General features: G+C 36.3%; 2 protein-coding genes across 4 annotated transcripts in view; one reads left to right on the top strand and one right to left on the bottom strand.

Moving 5' to 3' along the window:
• Positions 1-519: 519 nt before the first annotated feature.
• Positions 520-5,746, top strand: LOC107585659 (transcription initiation factor IIB). Its single transcript, XM_016272775.1, has 7 exons — positions 520-585; positions 1,577-1,683; positions 1,787-1,920; positions 2,003-2,149; positions 3,222-3,351; positions 4,004-4,285; positions 4,395-5,746. The coding sequence occupies exons 1-7, from the start codon at positions 569-571 to the stop codon at positions 4,526-4,528; spliced, it is 951 nt and encodes a 316-aa protein (XP_016128261.1). The 5' UTR covers positions 520-568; the 3' UTR covers positions 4,529-5,746.
• Positions 5,747-5,805: 59 nt separating this feature from the next.
• The window catches only part of LOC107585639 (serine/threonine-protein kinase N2-like), a 31,569-nt gene continuing 14,502 nt past the window's right edge, over positions 5,806-22,872 (bottom strand). For all 3 annotated transcript variants that reach the window (XM_016272756.1, XM_016272749.1, XM_016272764.1), the window contains 20 exons: positions 21,621-21,775; positions 20,332-20,461; positions 20,099-20,244; positions 19,098-19,326; positions 18,324-18,506; positions 18,085-18,194; positions 17,852-17,995; positions 17,542-17,617; positions 11,648-11,807; positions 11,434-11,551; positions 11,013-11,149; positions 10,855-10,939; positions 9,437-9,528; positions 9,155-9,331; positions 9,007-9,069; positions 8,200-8,276; positions 7,982-8,124; positions 7,177-7,284; positions 7,003-7,083; positions 5,806-6,896 (listed from right to left, as the gene is read on the bottom strand). In XM_016272756.1, coding sequence (XP_016128242.1) covers positions 6,693-6,896; positions 7,003-7,083; positions 7,177-7,284; positions 7,982-8,124; positions 8,200-8,276; positions 9,007-9,069; positions 9,155-9,331; positions 9,437-9,528; positions 10,855-10,939; positions 11,013-11,149; positions 11,434-11,551; positions 11,648-11,807; positions 17,542-17,617; positions 17,852-17,995; positions 18,085-18,194; positions 18,324-18,506; positions 19,098-19,326; positions 20,099-20,244; positions 20,332-20,461; positions 21,621-21,775 — 2,618 coding nt within the window. In that variant the 3' untranslated portion in view covers positions 5,806-6,692. The remainder of the gene's footprint in view (positions 6,897-7,002; positions 7,084-7,176; positions 7,285-7,981; positions 8,125-8,199; positions 8,277-9,006; positions 9,070-9,154; positions 9,332-9,436; positions 9,529-10,854; positions 10,940-11,012; positions 11,150-11,433; positions 11,552-11,647; positions 11,808-17,541; positions 17,618-17,851; positions 17,996-18,084; positions 18,195-18,323; positions 18,507-19,097; positions 19,327-20,098; positions 20,245-20,331; positions 20,462-21,620; positions 21,776-22,872) is intronic.

Below are 22,872 nucleotides of genomic sequence, written 5' to 3'. Positions count from 1 at the left end.
ACAGAGGAATTAAAAAGAACAAATAGTGACAAATAGTTTTAAAATGAGACTGCAAATCACGTGCATTTTCCATTGTAGCCTGTGTTATGTTTCAGATCAGACTTGTAATGTATTATACAGCACTATTTATAATCGGATTTGAGTTCAAACAAACGACAAAATTAGATGCATATTGTGCTAGGGCTGGCTCTAACATCTAAGTTGGGCTGTTGTATATATAATAAAACTGTTATATTTTTAAATTAACTGTATAATGAATTCAATCTGGAATGCCAGATAAAGAGACTACTTAATGTGAAAAATGTAACAAATTGAATTCCCGTATTTTAAGGTTGAAACTGAACATTTGGAATGTAATGAGAAGAAACGGCACGTATCTTAAATGCAAGAAACGACTTCACATGAATTTTTGAACATGAATGAATGTCGAATCATAAATTTGTAAGTTTGGCACTTGTGCCTTTCCGTCTCTGCCCTGTACACGTGACTTAGAAAACCTATAAATATGGGTAGCGGGCGTCCATTGTGTTCACCAGAGTCACTGCCGAGGACGACAGACAGTAACAGTATGGCGTCGACGAGCCGGTTAGTTACCATTTCTGCTGGTTTGGTGTCTCTCTGATGTCGTTTTGTAAAGGTTGGAGTAGATGGTCTTTGAATCTGTCCGATGTGGGCCTCTATAGGCTTTTTAGTCGTAGTTTGTTGTCGTTGTGGTGCGTATAAAGCCGATAATGAATACACTGTCATTTTCTGCTAGCGCACGTTGGCTAGCTGTTCGCATCGTATGAAATACGACACAATGAGAGCTCATTTCTGCAAATAATTTTTAAAGACAAGCCGTCAGATAAGTTGTGGAAGGTTGAGATGCCTGTCAAAAGCTAACTGCAGAGCTAACAGCGCTAACTGCGCGTACATCACTAACAAGATGGGCTCTTGAAAACTCTCAGGAAGCGATTCCTATCGATTATTTATCTAATAAACATTTCCTTTATTTATCCTAACTCATGTCTGCGTTGTTGAGGCCATAACATCAGTGTTTAGCATTCCAAGCCACCCTTTAGTCCACTGTTATTTTTTTATTTTGGTTTTAATATTTACATATTTAAATCTTATAATTTTATAGGGATTGCACGAATATATAATTTGATGCATAACCGCTTAGCTGAGCATATGGCATATTCAAAATAATGGATTAATTTACTATTTTAGTCAATAGGGATCAGAGAGGAACACTAAAAGTTTGTCATATTTAAAGTAAGGTTTAGATTGTATGTATGTATGTATGTATGTATGTGTGTATATATATATGTGTAGAAGTTCATATACGTTTAAAAAAAAAAACGAAGAAAAGGAAATGATGCATCAAGAACTTCTCTAATGAATTAATCCGTATCCAATTAAAAAAAAAAATCTAATATGCCCCTGCTTTATATGAGTATCTGTGGTGGTTCATTTGGCATCTTCCTGTAGTGTTTACTGTATCCTAATCCACAGACAAACAGTTGTTTTCTAATGTCAGTAGAGTTCAAGAGTTCATGTGGATTTTTCCTGACCTCTGGAATTTTGTCTGTTTTAGTGGAGACTCTCTTCCCAAGGTGCAATGCCCCAATCACCCCGATGCAATACTGGTGGAGGACTACAGGGCAGGAGACATGATCTGTCCTGAATGTGGCCTCGTAGTAGGTATGAGTCTCCACCTGCTTCTGAATATTCGAGCTTTAAGTGGACATTTTCATCACTAACTTAAACAATAAGACAATAAGCTTGTGTTTTCTTTCTTTCTTAGGTGACCGTGTAATTGATGTAGGGTCAGAGTGGAGAACGTTCACCAATGAGAAAGCAACTAAAGATCCGTCTCGTGTTGGTGACACTCAGAACCCTCTCCTCAATGGAGGAGACCTCACCACCATGATCAGCAAAGTAAGGAACTTGTCTACCTATTTATAATGCATACATGCATAAATGTGTGTTTTCATCATGATTTTTAAATATGGTATTTCAGGGAACAGGTGCAGCGAGCTTTGATGAGTTTGGAAATTCCAAGTACCAGAATCGGAGAACCATGAGCAGCTCCGATCGAGCCATGTTGAATGCCTTCAAGGAGATAACCACCATGGCCGACAGGATCAACCTCCCCAGAAACATCATCGTGAGTGTCCCAGCCTACTGTTATTGAATTAGATGGTAATGTAATTATGCACACGTTCAAGTCAAAAACACAACACCATAACTAAACTAAACCAATTTTGTATAACATACATGATAAAAAATATTTGTTTGTTTTTTAAAGCAAACCATGAAAGTTGAGTGATTAACTTAACACTTTTTGTCTGTAAGCTGCTTTGTAAATCACACCATTAAAATGATTGAAATACAGGTTGTTAATTCAAAATAATTTGCCCAATCATTCACTAGAGCTGGCTTCTCTAAATAAAGTTTGTACATTGAAGATTTGACCTATTATAGAGGAGTGTTTCTGTCATGTTTTACATCAACACATCTGATGTCAGAACTTGGCAACGCGTGTATCACTAGACTAGAAGAGTTTTGCCCTATTAAAAACATTCATGGTCATTCGTTAAAGGGGTCATATGACGCGATTTCATGTTTTCCGTTGTCTTTGGAGTGTTACAAGCTCTTCGTGCATATATAAGATCCGTAGTCACAAAGATTAAAGTTTCAAACTCAAAAGAGATATGCTTTCTAAAAGTTAAGACTCACCCACGCCTTCCTAAAACACACCCCCACAAATCTATGTCACTGTGTTGGTTGATTTGGATAACACCGCCCAAATGTATACGCAAAGAAAGAATTTGTAACTTTTATTCTTGCTGTAGTATTGTTGTTGTCGCTGCCACCATGTTGTGGAGACGCTGTGTGTTTCCAAATATGGTAAGGGGCGTAACATTTCTGTCACACGCTTGAGGTATTCGGCCAATCACAATGCACTGGATAGCTGGCCAATCAGAGCACACCTCACTTTTCAGACCGATGAGCTTTGTAAAAATCGACGCATTTCAGAAAGATGAGAAACAATGTACAGTATGTGGAAAGTAATGTTTTTTTAACCTTAAACCGCATAAACACATTGCATGACACCAAATACACAAAATAATGTTCTTTTTAGCAACATCATATGACCCCTTTAATCAGTATTTCCAACCTCACTTGAAGAGCATATTCCTCCATCCTCTCATTAAAGTTTCCTTTCTCTGTTTCAGGACCGAACAAACAACTTGTTCAAACAGGTTTACGAACAGAAGAGTCTGAAAGGCAGAAGTAATGATGCGATCGCTTCAGCCTGCCTTTACATAGCCTGCAGACAGGAGGGCGTCCCTAGAACATTTAAAGGTATGAACCACTTGCTCTTTTTTATGTTGCTGTTTATTAATAGACTATATTGTACTGAATTTACTGCTTCTACCGTCAAGATTGGCTCAACCAATAGAGGGCAACAGTCAGCATTTTCTTCATAGGGCCATTTTATTTTGATCAATAACTTATAAACAGTTCAAATTAAAACAGACACACTGTGAGCTACGAGGTTGTTAATGGATGGTATTTGCTTTGGTAAAGCTAAGAATTATTTAGCCAAATTTAAAATTAACACCTTTAAATCAATAGTGTTATCTTTTACCATCAATTAAATACTTGATTACATTTTTTTGGGCTTTGAAGTTTGTAAAGTTCCAAAGCACTTCATAGCTGGTTGTTTCGTAACTCTTAAAAGACTTTTCTAAATCCCTGTGGGGAAAAAAATTCTTCCAGAACAAAGCCTACTGAAAAAGTGGGTGGGCACTGTTGCCCTCAATAGTGTGTTTATTTGTTTGAGCGACCAGTGGAAGGCAGAAGGGAGTGTTCTGGAAAACCTCTTCGTTTTGTTACAGAAATGACACACTTCACCTTTAGCATGATGCTAGATAACTCTAGAACTGAAGATGTTTAGCTATCAATATTCCAGCAAGTATTGATTATATATAATTTCTATCTCCCTCCACCCCAGAAATCTGTGCCGTGTCTCGGATCTCGAAGAAGGAGATTGGCCGCTGCTTCAAGCTTATCCTGAAGGCTCTTGAGACGAGTGTGGATCTCATTACAACCGGCGACTTCATGTCACGTTTCTGCTCCAACTTGGGCTTGCCCAAACAAGTGCAGATGGCGGCTACTTACATCGCCAGGAAGGCCGTTGAATTGGACTTGGTTCCAGGGCGCAGTCCGATCTCAGTGGCAGCCGCAGCCATTTACATGGCCTCTCAAGCATCTGCTGAGAAGAAGACACAGAAGGGTAAGAGAGAACAAGTATATAATCCAGTCAACGAGTATTGCGATAATCAAAAACGAAAGGCGGTATGTTTGCGTGCTTGATGAATGGAAGTTATTTTTCTCCTGTGCAGAGATTGGGGACATCGCTGGAGTGGCAGACGTCACCATCCGTCAGTCCTACCGTCTCATTTATCCCCGCGCTGCCGATCTCTTTCCTTCAGACTTCAAGTTCGACACACCAGTGGATAAACTGCCTCAACTGTGAACACCCATGTGCCCCACACTCACCGCTCTTTGTACTTTCAGAATTTTTGCCTTTTTCTCTTTGAAATTGGCACGTTTTGCTCTTCCCCCGTGAAGGCACAAGCCTTTTGAAAAGACGACGGCAGGGATTCGGCAAAGTACATTAGACACATTCCAAGTTAAATCACAGATTGCAGGCTGTACTTTCATTTGTGTGTATATAAATTGTACATATGTCTAAGTGAGAATTTGGTGGTTGCAACTAGGCATATTTCTTACTGTAACATTTTCTTTTGTAGGAAATGATTTTGTTAGCTTGTTTGCATTATATTTAGTAACTTAAATAAATGCTTTTCAGAAAAGCATGGTGAACATCTCGGAAATCCCCAGAACAGGTGTACAAATACCATGGGCTTTGAAAGCGTGTAGCTCACGAATGGTTTTGTTTCCCCCTCTTTTTTTTCTTTCACGAGGGGAACGGTATGAAGCAGAAGTTTCTGTTCGTGTGTTTCTGTTCCTGTATCCACAGCTCTGTTATTATAAAGATTTCATGAAACACCAGAGAATCCTTTTTGAAGTGACAAATAAACCATTTACAACCTGATCAGGTCTACGAAATGGAGAAAGACTTGCGACTTACGTAATAAAACATTTAATTTTTGCATTCATGATGGCTGACAGTTTGAGCAAAACCTGTTATTTACACCATTGTGAAGTCAAACTTCACGACTGTACCTTTGAAACTTTTCTTCTGCATCATGCTCCGACATACTAGTAGTGGGTAGAAAACCTTTGGACGGTCCTTTTGTTTTCCCACCATTTAGATAAAACATGGATATTTTTTACAAAAATTAGTGCTTCCAGCTTGATAGTGTAGCCTATATAATACACCAGACCTCAAACTAGTATCTACCCCTCCACTTGGATTGCTTATTATTCCACATATGAAGCTTCAGGCCTATTTTTGAACATCTAGACCAGTTATTAGTATATTTATATTGATATTTGGTGTCTAGCATAGATTCCAGTCTGTCATGTCTCATGTCCACATATGAAGAAAAAAACATGAAATGGAGGAATTTCAGTAGGGAATAACTAGGTTATGAGGTAATGTGATTGCCTGTCACATACACACAGTTTAAAAGTTTGAGGTTGGTAAAAATGTATGTTATTGAAAGAAATCTCCTTGATTTGAGAAATCTATTTGAACAAAAATACAGTAAAAACAGTGACATGTGGTAACATTTTAAATTACTGTTTAGTATTTGAATATTTTTTAAAATGTATTTTATTCCTGTGATGGCAAAGCTGAATTTTCAGTGTTGTTTAACTTACTGACCCCAAACTTTTGAACGGTAGCGTAAATCCACTGACAGCTGAAGTCTGGTAAAAAAACAAAACATGACCCTATCCTGAAACTTGATAGAAAAATAACTTACTGAATGGAAGTAAACGCATTTCCGGTTTCAAAGCACTGACATATATGACTAGAGTTGTAACTGGTAGTTCATATTTGTGGTTTTCGTAGTAACTTGGATCATAATGCATTAATACTGTACTGTAGGGAAGAGTATAGTCTCCATTACATAAAAATGGCTAAATGTTTTGGTAATCTTGGCAAACTATACATTCACTGGATGAGGTACAATGTATCACCTATTATTTCGGTCTATGGCTTTAAAAACCCTTTCACATAATTAACATTGACAGCTGACAGATTATTTAAACCAGTCGCATTGTAAATGCTTCAAAAACAAAACTATAAAAACGAAGGCTCATCATTCTCAGTGTGACTGAAGAAATTCTGTGGGCAAGATGAATGTGGATGTGGCGTGCTGGTTTCCTCAACACAAGGGGGTGTCAGTGAGGCACCTGATCACATGGTTCATGGTTCATGTCAGTAGTCAGTACAGTTGTAAACTATACTGCTCAGTTTATGTTTTTCATTATCAGTGCTTAGGTCCTGATGAAATGGAATAATTATCCCGAACCTGAACATACTCCATTTAAAAAAAAAATAATAATAATAAACGTTTCTTCATCATGTTAATACGGAAAAGGGGTTGTGGTAATCCTAAAATAACACTGACGACAAAAAGGGATATCTGCAAATGATCTGATTCACATTTTCTGTATCTGTGTGTGTGTGTGTGTGTGTGTAGATAGGGACGGATGTCAACAAGTGGCTAACACCAGTCCGCAATATAGTCAAAGTCTGCAAACAGGTCCTGCTCATCCTGGGTCAAGGACCGGGGCTCTCTGGGCGGTGTGAGCACCGGAGCCTCTGAGGTAAATTCATCATCAAAATTACTAACGTCACTGGAACTCTGGATTGTGGGTACAAATGGTGGCTTCACTTTCTTTGCTAAAAATCCATCCCAGTCAATATTCTGGAAAAAAGAAGGTACAAATAATATTGATAGAGAAAGAGAAAGGGGGAAAAAATGCATTGCTTGGAATGAATTGAGACGTGTAGCCAGATGGTTCAGAAGTTACCCTGAAGAACAGATGTTTCTTCACATCCTCTGCGTCACGTTCACCGGCTCCAAGTCGTCGCTCAGGATTCCTTCTTAATAACTGCGCGCAAAAGTGAAAGATATTAATAACAAGACTGATATTCGTGTCCGCACCTGGTAAATTCACACTGGTAAAGCTGCTCTTTGTACCAACCCTTCTCATAATGGAGATGGCTTCTGTTGAGAGGAATCTTGGGTAGCGGACTTCGTCATTCACAATGCTGTCAAACACCTCTTCTTCATCATCACCGGGAAATGGAGACTATGGAAACATGAGTTTGCTTAGTAACACAAACCTGTTACAAAAATACTGTCGCTTTCACACTTAATACATTTGCTTGTATGAATATGAATATAATTATCTCCTCGTCAAAGTTATGAGGTACACTCAAAAGTTTGAGGTCAGTAAGATTTTTTTTTGTAAGAAATTAATATCTTTATTCATTCAGGAAGGACATTTTTTGTAAGAAATTAATACTTTTATTCATTCAGGAAGGAATCTAAAGTGACAGTAAAGACATTTCTAATGTTTCTAATGTTATTTCCATCTCAAATAAATGCTGTTCTTTATAACTTTCTGTACATCAAATAATCCTGAGAAAAATGTATCATGGTTTCCACAAAAATATTAACTGTTTTAAACATTAATAATAATAATAATAATTTATTGGACAGCAAATCAGCATATTAGAATGATTTCTGAAGGATCATGTGACACTGAAGACTGGGGTATTAATTTAAATATATTAAAATATAAAATTATTTCAAATTGCCAATTGTTTTTATGTTTTACTGTTCTTTTAATTCAATAATTAATGTAGCCTTGGTGAGCATAAGAGACTTATATAAAATAAAATAAAATAAAATAAAATAAAATAAAACTCTGACCCCAAACTTTTAAGGTAGTGTATTTAGAGAGATGATGAGAAATGAATAAACTGAAGTGGATGAGGTCTGACCTCGCCGACAAGCATCTCAAAGATAAGCACGCCGAGCCCCCACCAGTCCACCGCACGTGTGTAAGATGTTTCGGTTAACACCTCAGGAGCCAGAAATTCTGGAGTGCCACAGAAAGTGCTCGTTCGGTCCCGGTAACCCATTCCTAACACAGAAAAAGGTAGAACATTTGCTTCTGGGGCTTGTACAGCAGACAACACAACAACAAACATATCCTTACCTTCTTTGCAAAGACCAAAGTCGGCAATCTTGACGAATCCCTCTGTGTCAAGCAGTAAGTTATCCAACTTCAGATCCCTGAAGAACACATGTATTAATCCTCAAATTAATTTAATGAAAAACTATGAATATTTGTGTCAAAAAATTCAATAGTTAAAGGGTTAGTTCACCCAAAAATGCAAATTCTGTCATTAATTACTCACCCTCGTGTTGTTCCAAACCCGTAAGACCTTCGTTCATCTTCGGAACACAATTTAAGATATTTCTGATGAAATCTGAGGGTTCTCTGACCCTGCATAGACAGCAAGGTAACTACCAAGTTCAAGGTCCAGAAAAGCACCAAGATGATCGACAAAGTAGTCCGTGTGACATCAGAGGTTCAACTATAAAGTTACGACATCATTATGCCGATCTGGGTCAGCGCCGCCACACGCTCGTCATGGTACTGTCATGAACGCGTGTCCAAAGTGACACAGTAGAGACGAAAATGTGGAATAAAGTAGTTATTTTTGTTTTCTTTGCGCAAAAAAGTATTCTCGTAGCTTCGTAACTTTATAGTTGAACCTCTGATGTCACACGGACTACTTTGTCGATCATCTTGGTTCTTTTCTGGACCTTGAACGTGGTAGTTACCTTGCTGTCTATGCAGGGTCAGAGAGCCCTCAGATTTCATCAGAAATATCTTAAATTGTGTTCCGAAGATGAACGAAGGTATTACGGGTTTGGAACAACACGAGGGTGAGCAATTAATGACAGAATTTTCATTTTTGGGTGAACTAACCCTTTAAGTACAGATCTTTTCTAATACCTGTATACAATCTTGTGCTCGTGAAAAAACTGTAACCCCAGGACGACACAGGCTGCATAAAACCTACAACAACAGAACATATAATGATGACAAAGACTGATGATTTAAATAATGATTTATCTAAAAGCATGACTCTTGTGTCACTCACGTGGCCCGCGGCTCTGAAAACACATCGGCATGAATGTGCATCATGAGGTCTCCTCCTGCCGCATACTCCATCACAAAACACACATGCTCCTTGGTCTGGAAACATGCAAAAAGATTGACGAGGAACGGATGCCGCACACTGTTCACAGTCTCGAATATCCTCTTCTCACACATCAAACTAGGAGAACAGAAAATAAGACACGATAAAATAAGACCAAACAGCTTGTAGTTGATAAGTGCTGCTCACAAATTATCGTATATAAAACAGAGAAGAACAATTTACCTTTCAACCTCATCACGTGTGACAATATCTCCCTTCTTAAGGGCCTTGATGGCAAACATTTCACCTGTAATACTGTATTCCGCTAATAACACCTGGAGGAAAAGGTGAAAACAGATTTAATGACAACTAGATTCTGTGAGTGGTGTTTCCTGTTAGAAAAGTCACTGTCACTATTTAGGGTATTTGTCAAGGTATATGTAGTGCTAGATGGTTGTTAGGGCATTTTGGGTGGTTGTCTACTAGTCCTATAAGACCATCCTCAAGTCTCTAGGATATCTTGGTAAAGATATCATTCTCTCTTTAAATGTAAATATAGCCTTTTTTGCTAGCTGTATGATCTGTCACAGAACAATAAACGTATAAAAAAAGTTAGGTAACACTTTACTTAAAGCCTTTATGTATAACGGCTTTAAGTAAAGTAAAATAAAGGGTTATTAAAGGCTATAATGCATTATAATCATTCATAATGTGCGTTGTAATACATTATATCTTGTTGAAAATAATTATAACCGAATTTAAAATGCATAGTGCAACAATGAATTGATAAGTGTTATTATAATGTATTAATTGTGGTTACAATTATTCATGAGATTGTACAATGCATTATAAGGTGCATTATAAGGCATAATTAATGCTTTAAAACTAATTTTATAATGCTTTATACATAAAGGATTTAAGTAAAGTGTTACCTAAAGTAGGAATGTCAGATGCTGACAAACTAATTTTTTTTCGTGAACAATAACCGATAAATGGTCCATATCAAATAAAATAAATGTTATTTTTATAATACAGAATATATTATATATATTACATATACATTTCTCTAAAATAAAATACTGAAATCTAAAATCAAACATTTTAAATATGACTGATAAATTAAGTCATCACAATAGTATACTGTTTAAATATAAAAAATGGTTATTTTGAGATTATTTGTGTTTTTAAAGGTGAACTTTATCTAAATGTAAAAACAGAGGGAATGATCCGCACAAAAAACATCCCTAAATATCGGTAACACTTTACAATAAGATTCCATTTGTTAATAATAGTTAACTGAACTAATAATGAAAAACCCATCTGAAGCATTTATTAATCCTAGTTAAATCAACATTTACTAATACATTACTAAAATCCATAGCTGTATCTGTTAATATTATTTAATGGACATGAGCTAACATGAACTAACAATAAACAATTGCATTTTTATTAACTAACATTAAATGCTGTAACAAATGTTTTGCTCATGGTTATTTAATGTTAATGTTAGTCAATGCATTAACTAACATGAACTGATGCAACCTTATTTTAAAGTGTTACCTAAATATCCAAAAATATATAAATATATTTATATTTTATATAACAAAAATATTTCCTTAGCAATCACCACTAAAAAAAGGAAACTGTAAATAGCCTCATACCTTTCCAAAATGGCCACGGCCTAACACTGCAACACATTTAAAGTCTTTAAGACTGAAATGAAACTGTTCTTCCTCCTCTTCATCCCTACAACATCAAAAGTCCTTTAGTAATGTCGAGATTATATTTGCCAATACAAGACAAACTATTAATAGTTCACCTTATTTCTGTGTTCTTTTGGACAGTTATGAGCTGTAACGCTGACGGCTGAGTCTCATGTTCCACGACTTCTTCAAGCTCAGACTGAACAATGATGCTATTTCTGTTATTTCGGTAGTCAAATGAAGTCAAAGAGTCCTGTAAAAGAAGAACAAAAGCCTTTCAGCTGCCGCTGTTTATACAAGATGACACTGGATAGCTGTTATCTTTATGTTAATAAAGGTAAGGGTGAAGGCATTTCCTTTTCCTTTCAAACGCAAGGGGGCAGATGAGAGACTAAACATGAATTACATGTCCGCTTCAGATCTTTATCCACAGAGTTTAAAGGAGTCTAACTGTGCTTTCAAGGAAACAGATGACATCAACACAGATGTCTGGACAGCATATCTCTACAACAACCACATGATAGTGTGTGATGTTACCTGTTCTTGCTCTTTATTGGGGATCTTGTCTTCAGGCAAGACTTCTCTTATACTAAGAGGAGAGTAATGCTTTGATGTAGCGTCTTTGTCAAAGTCCAGTTTTGTCACTATTGGGTCACTAGAGAGGGCAGACAAACACAAACAGACACGTGAAAGCACTGCCTAATGACTGGTTTAACAAAGTAAGTGTGTTCATTATATTGTGTGTTCATGCCTCCTCAGAGCAGGGGTTCCTGGGTGACTGCTGTGTCCAGTCTCAGCTGCCAGCTCTTCCACTTGAGGACTAAATGAGTTATTGGGAGAGGGAATGGCCCTCCTCACCAGCCGGCCCCATGTACCGATGCTCATCTCAGGGGCCCGCAGGAACGGTTTCCCTGCAGACATGGAAGAAAAGAAACATTTATCAGACCCCTATAATCCTCTTTAATTCGAGATCAGGGTAATATAAACAAGAAGCTACAATGACAATAACATAAACTAAACCAAATAGTGTTTCACAAAGGAAAGCTTTCAGAAGGTGCAGGTGCAGGTTTGGGAATGAAGCCCAGGTTTGTTGACAGGTGGGAATAAATCACGGTTTTGCTTTATTACAAGCAGTATGCCTGTATTATGAAAAGGAATTTTATTTATAAGTGGCCCATAATTCGTTTTTTTGTGACAGTTTTAATATTTAATTTTATTAACTGCTCTTAACATTTTCTTTTTGAAATAAAACCGTTTGAATTTCTATGTAAACATATTGTAACTTTCTCCCCAGCTTGCTATGAAATTTAAGATTTTGTTACATTAAAAAAATAAATTCAATAAAAACAGCCTGTCCAGTATTAGACCCAAACACAAACCCGTAGCCAGCCTACACTACCATTAAAGTTTGGGGTCAGTAAGATAATTTTTTAGAAATTAAAGGGTTAGTTCACCCAAAAATGAAAATTAGCCCATGAATTACTCACCCTCAAGGCATCCTAGGTGTATGAGTTTCTTCTTTCAGACGAATCCAGTCGGAGTTATATTAAAAATTGTCTTTGATCTTCCAAGCTGTTTAATGGCAGTCAGTGGGTGTTGCAGTGCATCAGTCCAAAAGAAGTGAAATAAAGCGCATCCATCCATAATGCAAAGTGCCTCACACGGCTCCGGGGGGTGAACAAAGGCCTTCTGTAGCGGATCGATGCATTTTTATAAGAAAAATAACCATATTTAAAACATAATAATCAATTTAATCTAGCTTGCGCTCACTGTTGTACTCTTCCTTTGCTCCTGTAAACAAACGTTGGTTTTCACGAGACTCACCGGCGCATGCGCAACGCCGACATCTTACGTCATCTGCCCGGAGCTGCTTCTGTGTACAACTGTTGACGCAAGCTAGATTAAAGTGATTATTACGTTTTGAATATGGATATTTTTCTTACAAAAACGCATCGATTCACTACAGAAGGCCTTTGTTTACCCCCCGGAGCCGTGTGAGGCACTTTGCATTATGGATGGATGCGCTTTATTTCACTTCTTTTGGACTGATGCACTGCAACACCCGCTGACTGCCATTAAACAGCTTGGAAGTTCAAAGTCAGTTTTTAATATAACTCTGATTGGATTCATCTGAAAGAAGAAAGTCATATATTGCTCCGATACTGCCACTTTCTGCTGGATTGGGGTATTGGTCCAAATCCGATATTGTGCGTATACTATTCTGTGTTATTGTTAAGCCCCACGAAAGGAACAAAAACATTATAAAGCACCATAAAGTTTCCGTGCACTATATTTCAAGTGTTCTGAGACCGTTCCATAGTTTAATGTGAGGTACAGATGAATATTTAAGTCGTTAAATTCAAGTTCACGTAAACTCTTCTCTCCACTGCAGCTGTCAGTCATCTTCCATTCAGCGTTCAAACTGCATGTCACGTTCTGTTACGACAGTCAAGACGATGAAACTCTCTCTACAATGTTCCTATTATTATACTTGATCTGTAGATAAACGGTTTTGCAGTAAACAAACATCTTGCTGGAGTTTAGTGCTAATTCTAAATCACGTTACTTTCTACCTGGTGTCTGTTAGAGATCACTTCACTGGAGTAGTGAGCACTATGAATTGTTCTTCACGCACACAGGAACTGAAATTTAAAACTGTTAAAAGAAAAGGCTCAATAAACTAATCGCACAGATTTAATACACTATGCATTAAAATCTCTTCTCTTCGTGCTTTGAACTTTTCTTTGCGGAGCGCTGCAATTCTGCGCACGGGATGCGCATAAGCGGTTTGTGCCGCTCCATAGGAGCCTTTCATCATGTTATAATACATTTGCACAATGAAAGATTATTAATAGCCTTTCTTGTTCGGTCTTATCTATTGCTGCCTCATTACTGTGCTATAAATGTAAAAGAAATGTATTTAATTTATTGCATATAATTATATTTACTTGTTTTTCATGAATGTACATTACAATACAAAGAGCAATGTGACATTTTACCAGATCACACCCATTTACTTTTATTTTTCCCCCACTAAATAATGTTTTTTCTCTAAATGTTTAGATTTTATAAAATTGTGAACTCATCATTTTTGTAGAGTAACTTTTGCTGCTGAATTATCCACTAACTTAGTTTATAATAGTATTTTTCTCATAGATTATGATTATATATTTTTTAATTTGTTATTTTTCTTTATAATGAAGTTGTCTATATTTAGTAGATGTGTGTAATACACAAAAGAGTGATGATCAGGTCAACACACACTGAGGTATAGAAATAAAAAAAAAAGAACAGTGCTGGTATCGGATCGGTATCGTCCGATACTCGGAACTTTTGTTATCGGATCGGGATCAGGATCAGTTCTGAAAAAATGGTATCGTGCCACCCCTAGTCATATACGCCTAGGATGGCTTGAGGGTGAGTAAATAATGGGCTAATTTTCATTTTTGGGTGAACTATCCCTTTAATACTTTGATTCAGCAAGGATGCATTAAATTGATCAAACCGACAGTAAAGAAATTTAAAAAAAAAATGCTATTTACGTCTTTCCTAAAGAGCCTACTGCGGTTTAAATTATGGGAGGCACTTTCGTTTTGGGGAAGTTCCACTCAAAAAGACTGCAACAAATCATTTCAGATCATAAGGCTGCGATACAAATAATCCTTATCCGTCCTTTTGATTGAATGGGCTGTACATTTTCATTCATTTTCTATTTTCAGAAGTCAGGAGAATAACGTTATGTTTGGTATATTAATGATACGTGATATAAAAACAATATCTATAGAATAGCTCTTTTCAGCCCACTGCATTATTTTCATGTTTCCACTGTATTCCGCTGCCAACATATACTGTGCATTGTGATCTGTTCTCTTTAATTTCCAATATAAATTATGAATAATTCCCTGGAATGCACTAAGAATCTTTCATTTTTCTACTCAAATCCTCATGTCTCTTTCTAGGTTTGTTTTCACACGGATGCTGTAAAATGTCATTGTTACAAATATAGACATCTATTACTATAATGATATTTAACATGTATGTAATATTGCTGCAGTTAGAAGGAGGATCTTTAGGAGTTATTTATGTTATGTTGAAAGTGATTTGTTAATGCTTTTACACTAGAACTATAAATTTCCTTTTAATGATCGATTGTTAAAGGGTGAGTAAAATAATGTCACCTCATTGTACTCAGTTTTTGAAAATGCTGATTGTTTACAATGTAAAGGGACGTTACTCTCATAATTTGCGCAAAGAGTCATGGGGTGTAGGAAAAAGGTGGATACAAGATTTCTAATTCAAATAAATGCTGTTTTTTGAACTTTCATCAAAAAATAATTACATTTTACATTTATTATTAAGTATTGCACTTTCCACCTAAATATTAAGCAGCACAAAAGTTCTCATCTGTAAAACTGGGGTAACGGCTACTGAAAAATTCAGCTTTGCATCAGAAATAAATTACATTTTAAAATATATTACAATAGAAAGTTTCATTACAATACAAAGAGCAATGTGACATTTTACCAGATCACACCCATTTACTTTTATTTTTCCCCCACTAAATAATGTTTTTTCTCTAAATGTTTAGATTTTATAAAATTGTGAACTCATCATTTTTGTAGAGTAACTTTTGCTGCTGAATTATCCACTAACTTAGTTTATAATAGTATTTTTCTCATAGATTATGATTATATATTTTTTAATTTGTTATTTTTCTTTATAATGAAGTTGTCTATATTTAGTAGATGTGTGTAATACACAAAAGAGTGATGATCAGGTCAACACACACTGAGGTATAGAAATAAAAAAAAAAGAACAGTGCTGGTATCGGATCGGTATCGTCCGATACTCGGAACTTTTGTTATCGGATCGGGATCAGGATCAGTTCTGAAAAAATGGTATCGTGCCACCCCTAGTCATATACGCCTAGGATGGCTTGAGGGTGAGTAAATAATGGGCTAATTTTCATTTTTGGGTGAACTATCCCTTTAATACTTTGATTCAGCAAGGATGCATTAAATTGATCAAACCGACAGTAAAGAAATTTAAAAAAAAAATGCTATTTACGTCTTTCCTAAAGAGCCTACTGCGGTTTAAATTATGGGAGGCACTTTCGTTTTGGGGAAGTTCCACTCAAAAAGACTGCAACAAATCATTTCAGATCATAAGGCTGCGATACAAATAATCCTTATCCGTCCTTTTGATTGAATGGGCTGTACATTTTCATTCATTTTCTATTTTCAGAAGTCAGGAGAATAACGTTATGTTTGGTATATTAATGATACGTGATATAAAAACAATATCTATAGAATAGCTCTTTTCAGCCCACTGCATTATTTTCATGTTTCCACTGTATTCCGCTGCCAACATATACTGTGCATTGTGATCTGTTCTCTTTAATTTCCAATATAAATTATGAATAATTCCCTGGAATGCACTAAGAATCTTTCATTTTTCTACTCAAATCCTCATGTCTCTTTCTAGGTTTGTTTTCACACGGATGCTGTAAAATGTCATTGTTACAAATATAGACATCTATTACTATAATGATATTTAACATGTACGTAATATTGCTGCAGTTAGAAGGAGGATCTTTAGGAGTTATTTATGTTATGTTGAAAGTGATTTGTTAATGCTTTTACACTAGAACTATAAATTTCCTTTTAATGATCGATTGTTAAAGGGTGAGTAAAATAATGTCACCTCATTGTACTCAGTTTTTGAAAATGCTGATTGTTTACAATGTAAAGGGACGTTACTCTCATAATTTGCGCAAAGAGTCATGGGGTGTAGGAAAAAGGTGGATACAAGATTTCTAATTCAAATAAATGCTGTTTTTTGAACTTTCATCAAAGAATCCTGAAAAAAATAATTACATTTTACATTTATTATTAAGTATTGCACTTTCCACCTAAATATTAAGCAGCACAAAAGTTCTCATCTGTAAAACTGGGGTAACGGCTACTGAAAAATTCAGCTTTGCATCAGAAATAAATTACATTTTAAAATATATTACAATAGAAAGTTTTACATTGTAATAATGTATTTTAAATTGTAATATTTCACAGTATTTCTGGTTTTGCTGTATGCTTGATCAAACAAATGCATAAGAGCCTTTTTTCAGCGAAAAAAGTAATTGAACAGTAATTTAAAATGTGATACAACATTTTTCTCATGTGATCCCCATTCAAAGTGTCTTTCAATAAGAGGTGCCCAACTATCATCCTGGAAAAAAGTAGTTATTTTGCATATTTAATGATATTTAACCAGATTCTGTGTAAAAGCATTTTAACTTTTGGAAGTCCAATCAAATAATAAAGAAACCTGTGATGTGATTTGATATTATTTTAGATTTATCACTGACACTGGAAATAAAATGATGAGTGTACTGCATTGTGGGATACTCTACCCAGCAAGCATAGTATGCTCCGTTGCATACTACTTTTTGGCAAATACAGCAGGTCATCTGGTTATTCTATACATACAGACAATTTGCATAATATGCATATTACATGCAGTTTGGGTGTTCAAATACAAATCTTGAATGTGCACCACCAAAAACTTTTTTTTTGCTCAAGAAACCCTAATATGATCCTTTTGACGCTTTTTCAATAATACTCTGCCGTGTCGAAGAAATGCCCTCACCTTGTTGCTTTGAGAAGATCTTTTTCTGCCTTTGGAGTTTGGTTCTTCTCTCAATGACTGGATTAAAAAAGGTAACCTGTAACAAAAATGGCTTTTAGATTAAGCTCTGAAAACTAATCAAATTCCACTTCAAATCTACTAGGCTCAGTTTCTTTAGAGAAGCAAAGGTGGGAAAACCTTCCCGGGGGGTTTCAGGGGCCACTGAGCATCAGGAATTCCTCTTTGATTTTCTCACAGAGCTCTGGGCTGCTAATCAGAGGGCTCTTTGTGGGAAAGTATTGATCGCTGAGAGACAATATTGTAAAGGTACCTCTGCAAACAGAGTCCCTTGTGGCTCAAGGTAAAGGCACATTCCGTGCCGCTGGTTGTCCAGGAAGTCCTCCAGTCGCAGGAATTTCACCGCACAAAGGGACCGCCAATCTCTCCAATACACAGAGATCTCCAGCTCACGAGACTGTGGTAAATAAACATTGGCCAAAGTATATATAAACAAGACCCAGAAGCATTTTATGCATAAATAAACATCATGTACAGTGAGTTTACCCGGTCTAGCTCTAATGTAAACTTCTGGTCCCACGACTGATTACTGACAGGTTTCCAACTGGTCTGAACAACTACAGTGTTGTCAAGCTTCAGAACAGCACTAATCTCATCTGGAGACAAACAGAGACACATAACACACATTAAGCTTCTCAACTGCCACAGCTTTGCTTTTTAATTGCAAAGTCAAATGAAAGGCTGGTGAAAAGCCACTTGAAAGTAAGCACTAAAAACTACTCAACTGGACAAGTCGTCATTTTTGGAGAGATTCCGAATGCTGGTTCCTCTGCGGTTCCCACGGCTCATGAAAGAGGAGCGCGTTTCACTGGGGCTCCAACCGGGCAGCGGCACCGATGTGGCTTTAGAACGGCCAGGAACATTGTCTAACAGGTCCTGACATCCCATGAGCCGAACCTCTAATTTGCCTGTTTTAGTCAATAACAATCACCATTAAAATATGCTGCCATTTAAAAAATCGTACTGACCCCAAACTTTCAAATGTTTTTGAAAGAAGCCTTATGCTCACGCAGGCTAAATTTATTTGAAAAATATAGTGAAAACAGTAATATTGTGAAATATTATTACGATTTAAAATAATGGTTTTTATTTTAATACATCTCAACATGTAATTCTTTCCCGTGATGGTAAACCTGAATTTTCAGCAGTCATTACTCCAGTCTTCAATGTCACATAATCCTTCAGAAACCATTCTTATATGCTGCTTTGATGCTCAAGATACATTTCTAATATGCTGAAAACAGTTGTGCTGCTTGATATTTCTCTGGAAACCATGACATTTTATTTCAGGATACTTTGACAAACAGAAAGTTCAAAAGAATAGCATCTATTTTAAAAAGAATCATAATCTTTTGTAAGATTCTAAATGTCTTTAATGTCACCTCTGATCAATTAATGCATTCTTGCTGAATATCTTTTTTTATTTTAATCTTACTGACCCCAGTTTACAGCTTCATAAGACTTTAATAACATTAAGGTAAATCTGAAGGTAATTTCACCTGTGAGTGCAGCTGGTTTGGTGCTGTACTGGTTTTTAACAGTGCTGTTGTGGTTCTGTGTGGATATGAAACTCTGGCGAGGACTGAGGGCTGGAGAGGATATAAGCGATAACTCCTCCGTGATCAGACTGCTCTTGGGATGGTTCTTCGGAAGCTCATTGAGTCTCTGCTCCAGGGAATACTTCAACAAATCCAGCTTCTGACGGGACTCATTAAACCTGGCTTGGGCCTGGATTTCACAGAATTACAGCAGAGGAATTAATGGCAGTTGGATGCATAGATATGAATCTAAAGGTGCAGTCACATTTACTGTTGCTTGTTGAAATGTTGTTTTCACACCTACAAGCAAGCAAGCTTACAAAATAAACTTATTTAATTAAAAATTTCACACAAATAAGCTTATTAAATTAAATTTTTCTTAAATAAATTGCTTATTTGTAAGTGTGAAATATATATATATATATATATATATATATATATATATATATATATATATATATATATATTAGGGCTGCACGATAAATTACATGAGATATTTAATGTGCATCTTGTCAGTAAAGCGGTAAATCTACATCACGTGCATGCTTTCACATGAAGCATCATTTACTACACAGAGCCATTGTTCACTGACAAGCTGCGCAAAACCATGTTCCTGATTACAGAACCGGCTTTACTGACAAGACGCGCATTAAATATCGCATACGATTTATCGTGCAGCCCTTATATATATATATATATATATATATATATAAACATTTTGAAGTGGATCAAAACCTTTCATCAAAGTCCTAAAACCAAAATCCGTTCTTGTTTTGTCTATATAAATATATATATATTTTTTTTTTACACAAGCTCATACACTGCTGGTAGTCTCTCTGGCCACCTTCTTTTCCAAGACTGCTAAGGTCAAAGGGTTAAAACTTAAAAATAGTGCTAAAGGTCAGATGCATCAACGTGGTCAGTTCAGAAGGTGATAATGGTGACAGTACAGTTGAAAATACCTCTGAGTGAGCCCTCTTCTCAGCCAGTTTACCAGAGCCCAACAGCTTCATGACATTCTTGGCCCCCTCGGCCACAGCGTACTCTATCCGTGTGTGATGGCAGAGTTCCTCCACCCGCAGGTCCAGAGGACTGATGATGGGTTTGGCTGCACCACAACACCACAGATATATTTATTGTTTGTGTTTGTTGAACTGTGAATGCTAATGCTGGAGGAACTATGTGTGAATGTTACCAATGATATCATTGTTGTCGAAGCTGAGCTCGCTGGTTTGGCTGGCTTTGAGAATCTGCATTCGGATGAACTCGATCTTGGTTTTGCTGTCTTGAAGCATCTGCTGTGCTGTTGCAAGCAGTTTTCGGTCCTGTGAGTTCAACAACATTACATCAAGACAAGCAAAAACAAATACAGAGTTAATGTGGTGACAGGAAATTTTCTTTCTGCTAAACTCAGTTTTCATTATCTGTTTAAATTAAGTTTTTTTTTTTTACTTCACTTTATTTAATTAATTTATATAAAATGTTTAACACTGGTAGCACTCTTGTGCAAGCTGGTCAAAAGCTAAACATATTCCAGGGACTGCTACCATGCCAAGAATGTGTGAGAAGGAAAGGCTTCCGGATACAAGTCATTTCCTGGTTGACATCAGCCCTTGCTAATTTCCCACAGGGCTGCACCGTGTGTGTGTGTGTGTGTGTGTGTGTGAGAGAGAGTGTGTTGCCAGAGGGGATAAGTTAATCACCAGCACCACAACCTCTCAGGCAAGTCACAGGAGCTGCACTCATGTCATTGAATAAAGCAGTAGTACTGGTGCCTGTATTTCTATCCAAGTGAATTTAGACGTATTTTATATAGACGTGTTGGCCATTATTGCTTACACATACACTACCATTCAAAAGTTTGGGGTCTGTAAGAATTTTTTTAAGGATAGGAATAGCCTACATTTTCCATCAAGTATGCAATTAATTGATTAAAAACTATGGTAAAGTCATTTATAAAAGTTCCAAAAGATGTTTATTTCAATACTGCTACTTTCTATTCAGCAAATAATCTTTAAAACGTGTAACATGGTTTCCACAAAAATATTAAACGGTGTAACTGAAATGTTTCTTGAGCAGCAAATCAGCATATTAGAATGATTTCTGAAGGATCATGTGACACTGAAGACTGGAGTAATGGCTGCTGAAAATTCAGCTTTACCATCACAGAATAAATTACATTTTAAAATACATTAAAATAGATAAGAGATATTTTAAAATGTAATCATATTTCACAATATTACAGTTTTTACTATATTATGCAAACAATTGCAGCCTTGGTAAGCATAAGAGGCTTCTTACAAAAACATTTAAATTTTACTGACTCCAAACTTTTGACTGGTTCAGGGCCAAGATGGTTATATAGTGTTCTCTCATGTGCTTTGTAAACAACAGAAACTTGATTGTACATCACTGGTAAAAAAAAGAAAAGAAAAACAGCCTCAAGCGAAAATAGTCAATAAATAAAACCAAATGGTACACTACCTTTGAGGAGCCATTTGAATACATCTGGATCATGTTCTCGGCCCCCTGTTTCACCTTCAATTCAATGTCGTTCTGTTTTTTCAGGGCTGCTAGTCTGCTGCTGATAGTGCATGTTCGTGCTTCACTTTTAGGGCTGTCCAGCGTAAGAGGGCACTCTGGGAAAGAAATGGCAGAAGTTAGTAGGATCCGAATAGATTCTAAAGACAGACTTCCTGAAGCAATTTAGAATTAAGAGGACAGTTCTCCCAAAAAATAAAAACTCTTGTCATCATTTATTCACCATCATATCACTCAAACATGTATGAGGTAAAAGAGAATTTGAGAATGTGTTTCACAAAAATGTGTTTTTTGTCAATACAATCAAAGTCAATGCGCTCCAATGTTGTTTGATTACCAGCTTATATCTTCAACTACTTCACAACACCAGCACCAACGAAATAATGATACTTTCATTGGGTCAGAAGAGAGAGATGAGTAGTCTGAGAGCAACAGAAATTAAGTTTATGCAGTTTTCTGTGGCCACTTCCAGATTTTTGGCTAAACCATAAAAAACAGGAAGGATGTTGCAAAAAGAGTACCTGATTCTTTGTTTGACCTTTGAGTAACATTAAGAGTCAAGTGTAGAAGCTGCACTAACTCAAGTAAGAATATTTATGCTTTTGATTCATTTGAAACTATTTTTATTGGTTAAAAAGCTGGCCATTTGGTGCAAGCACTCTTATGAGGGTGATTGCTTAATTCTGTAAGTTTTCCAGGTTTCCAGGAATGTTTTTTGGTTGCTTTGATGACAGTGATAATTTCAGTTTGACAGTGAAAACTGAAATTATTTCAATGAAGCACAGCACTACTTTTCATGTCCAGACAAGTAAAAACTCCCCCACCTCTACAGATAAATGAAGGCACTTTATGTGACTGCAGAGCTAGGTAATAAAAAAAATATGGTGGTAGGCAAAACACACACAAAGAAACAGATGTTTTTGCTAACATCTATGATTTAAACTTCAACAGCTATAATACAGTTGGTAAGGTCAATTATTTACCATGATTCACTTTTCTCGTCTTCTAATTTTCGGTTAAACTAACATGGTCCCATTTAATAAAAGGCTAAATACATTGAAAAATAAATGTTAATATTACTGTTGGTGCATGAAAAAACAAAAAACAACAACAAAAAAAAACAAACTCTGCAGGGCTGCAGCTCTCCAGGACCAACATTCGCCACCCCGATTATATATATATATATATATATATA

The sequence above is a fragment of the Sinocyclocheilus grahami genome, unplaced genomic scaffold, assembly GCF_001515645.1.
Source record: "Sinocyclocheilus grahami isolate Dianchi unplaced genomic scaffold, SAMN03320097.WGS_v1.1 scaffold5.1, whole genome shotgun sequence".
In the NCBI taxonomy this organism is placed as follows: domain Eukaryota; kingdom Metazoa; phylum Chordata; class Actinopteri; order Cypriniformes; family Cyprinidae; genus Sinocyclocheilus; species Sinocyclocheilus grahami.
The sequence above is the reverse complement of the archived record's forward strand: the minus strand, read 5'-3'. Positions and strand labels throughout refer to the sequence as shown.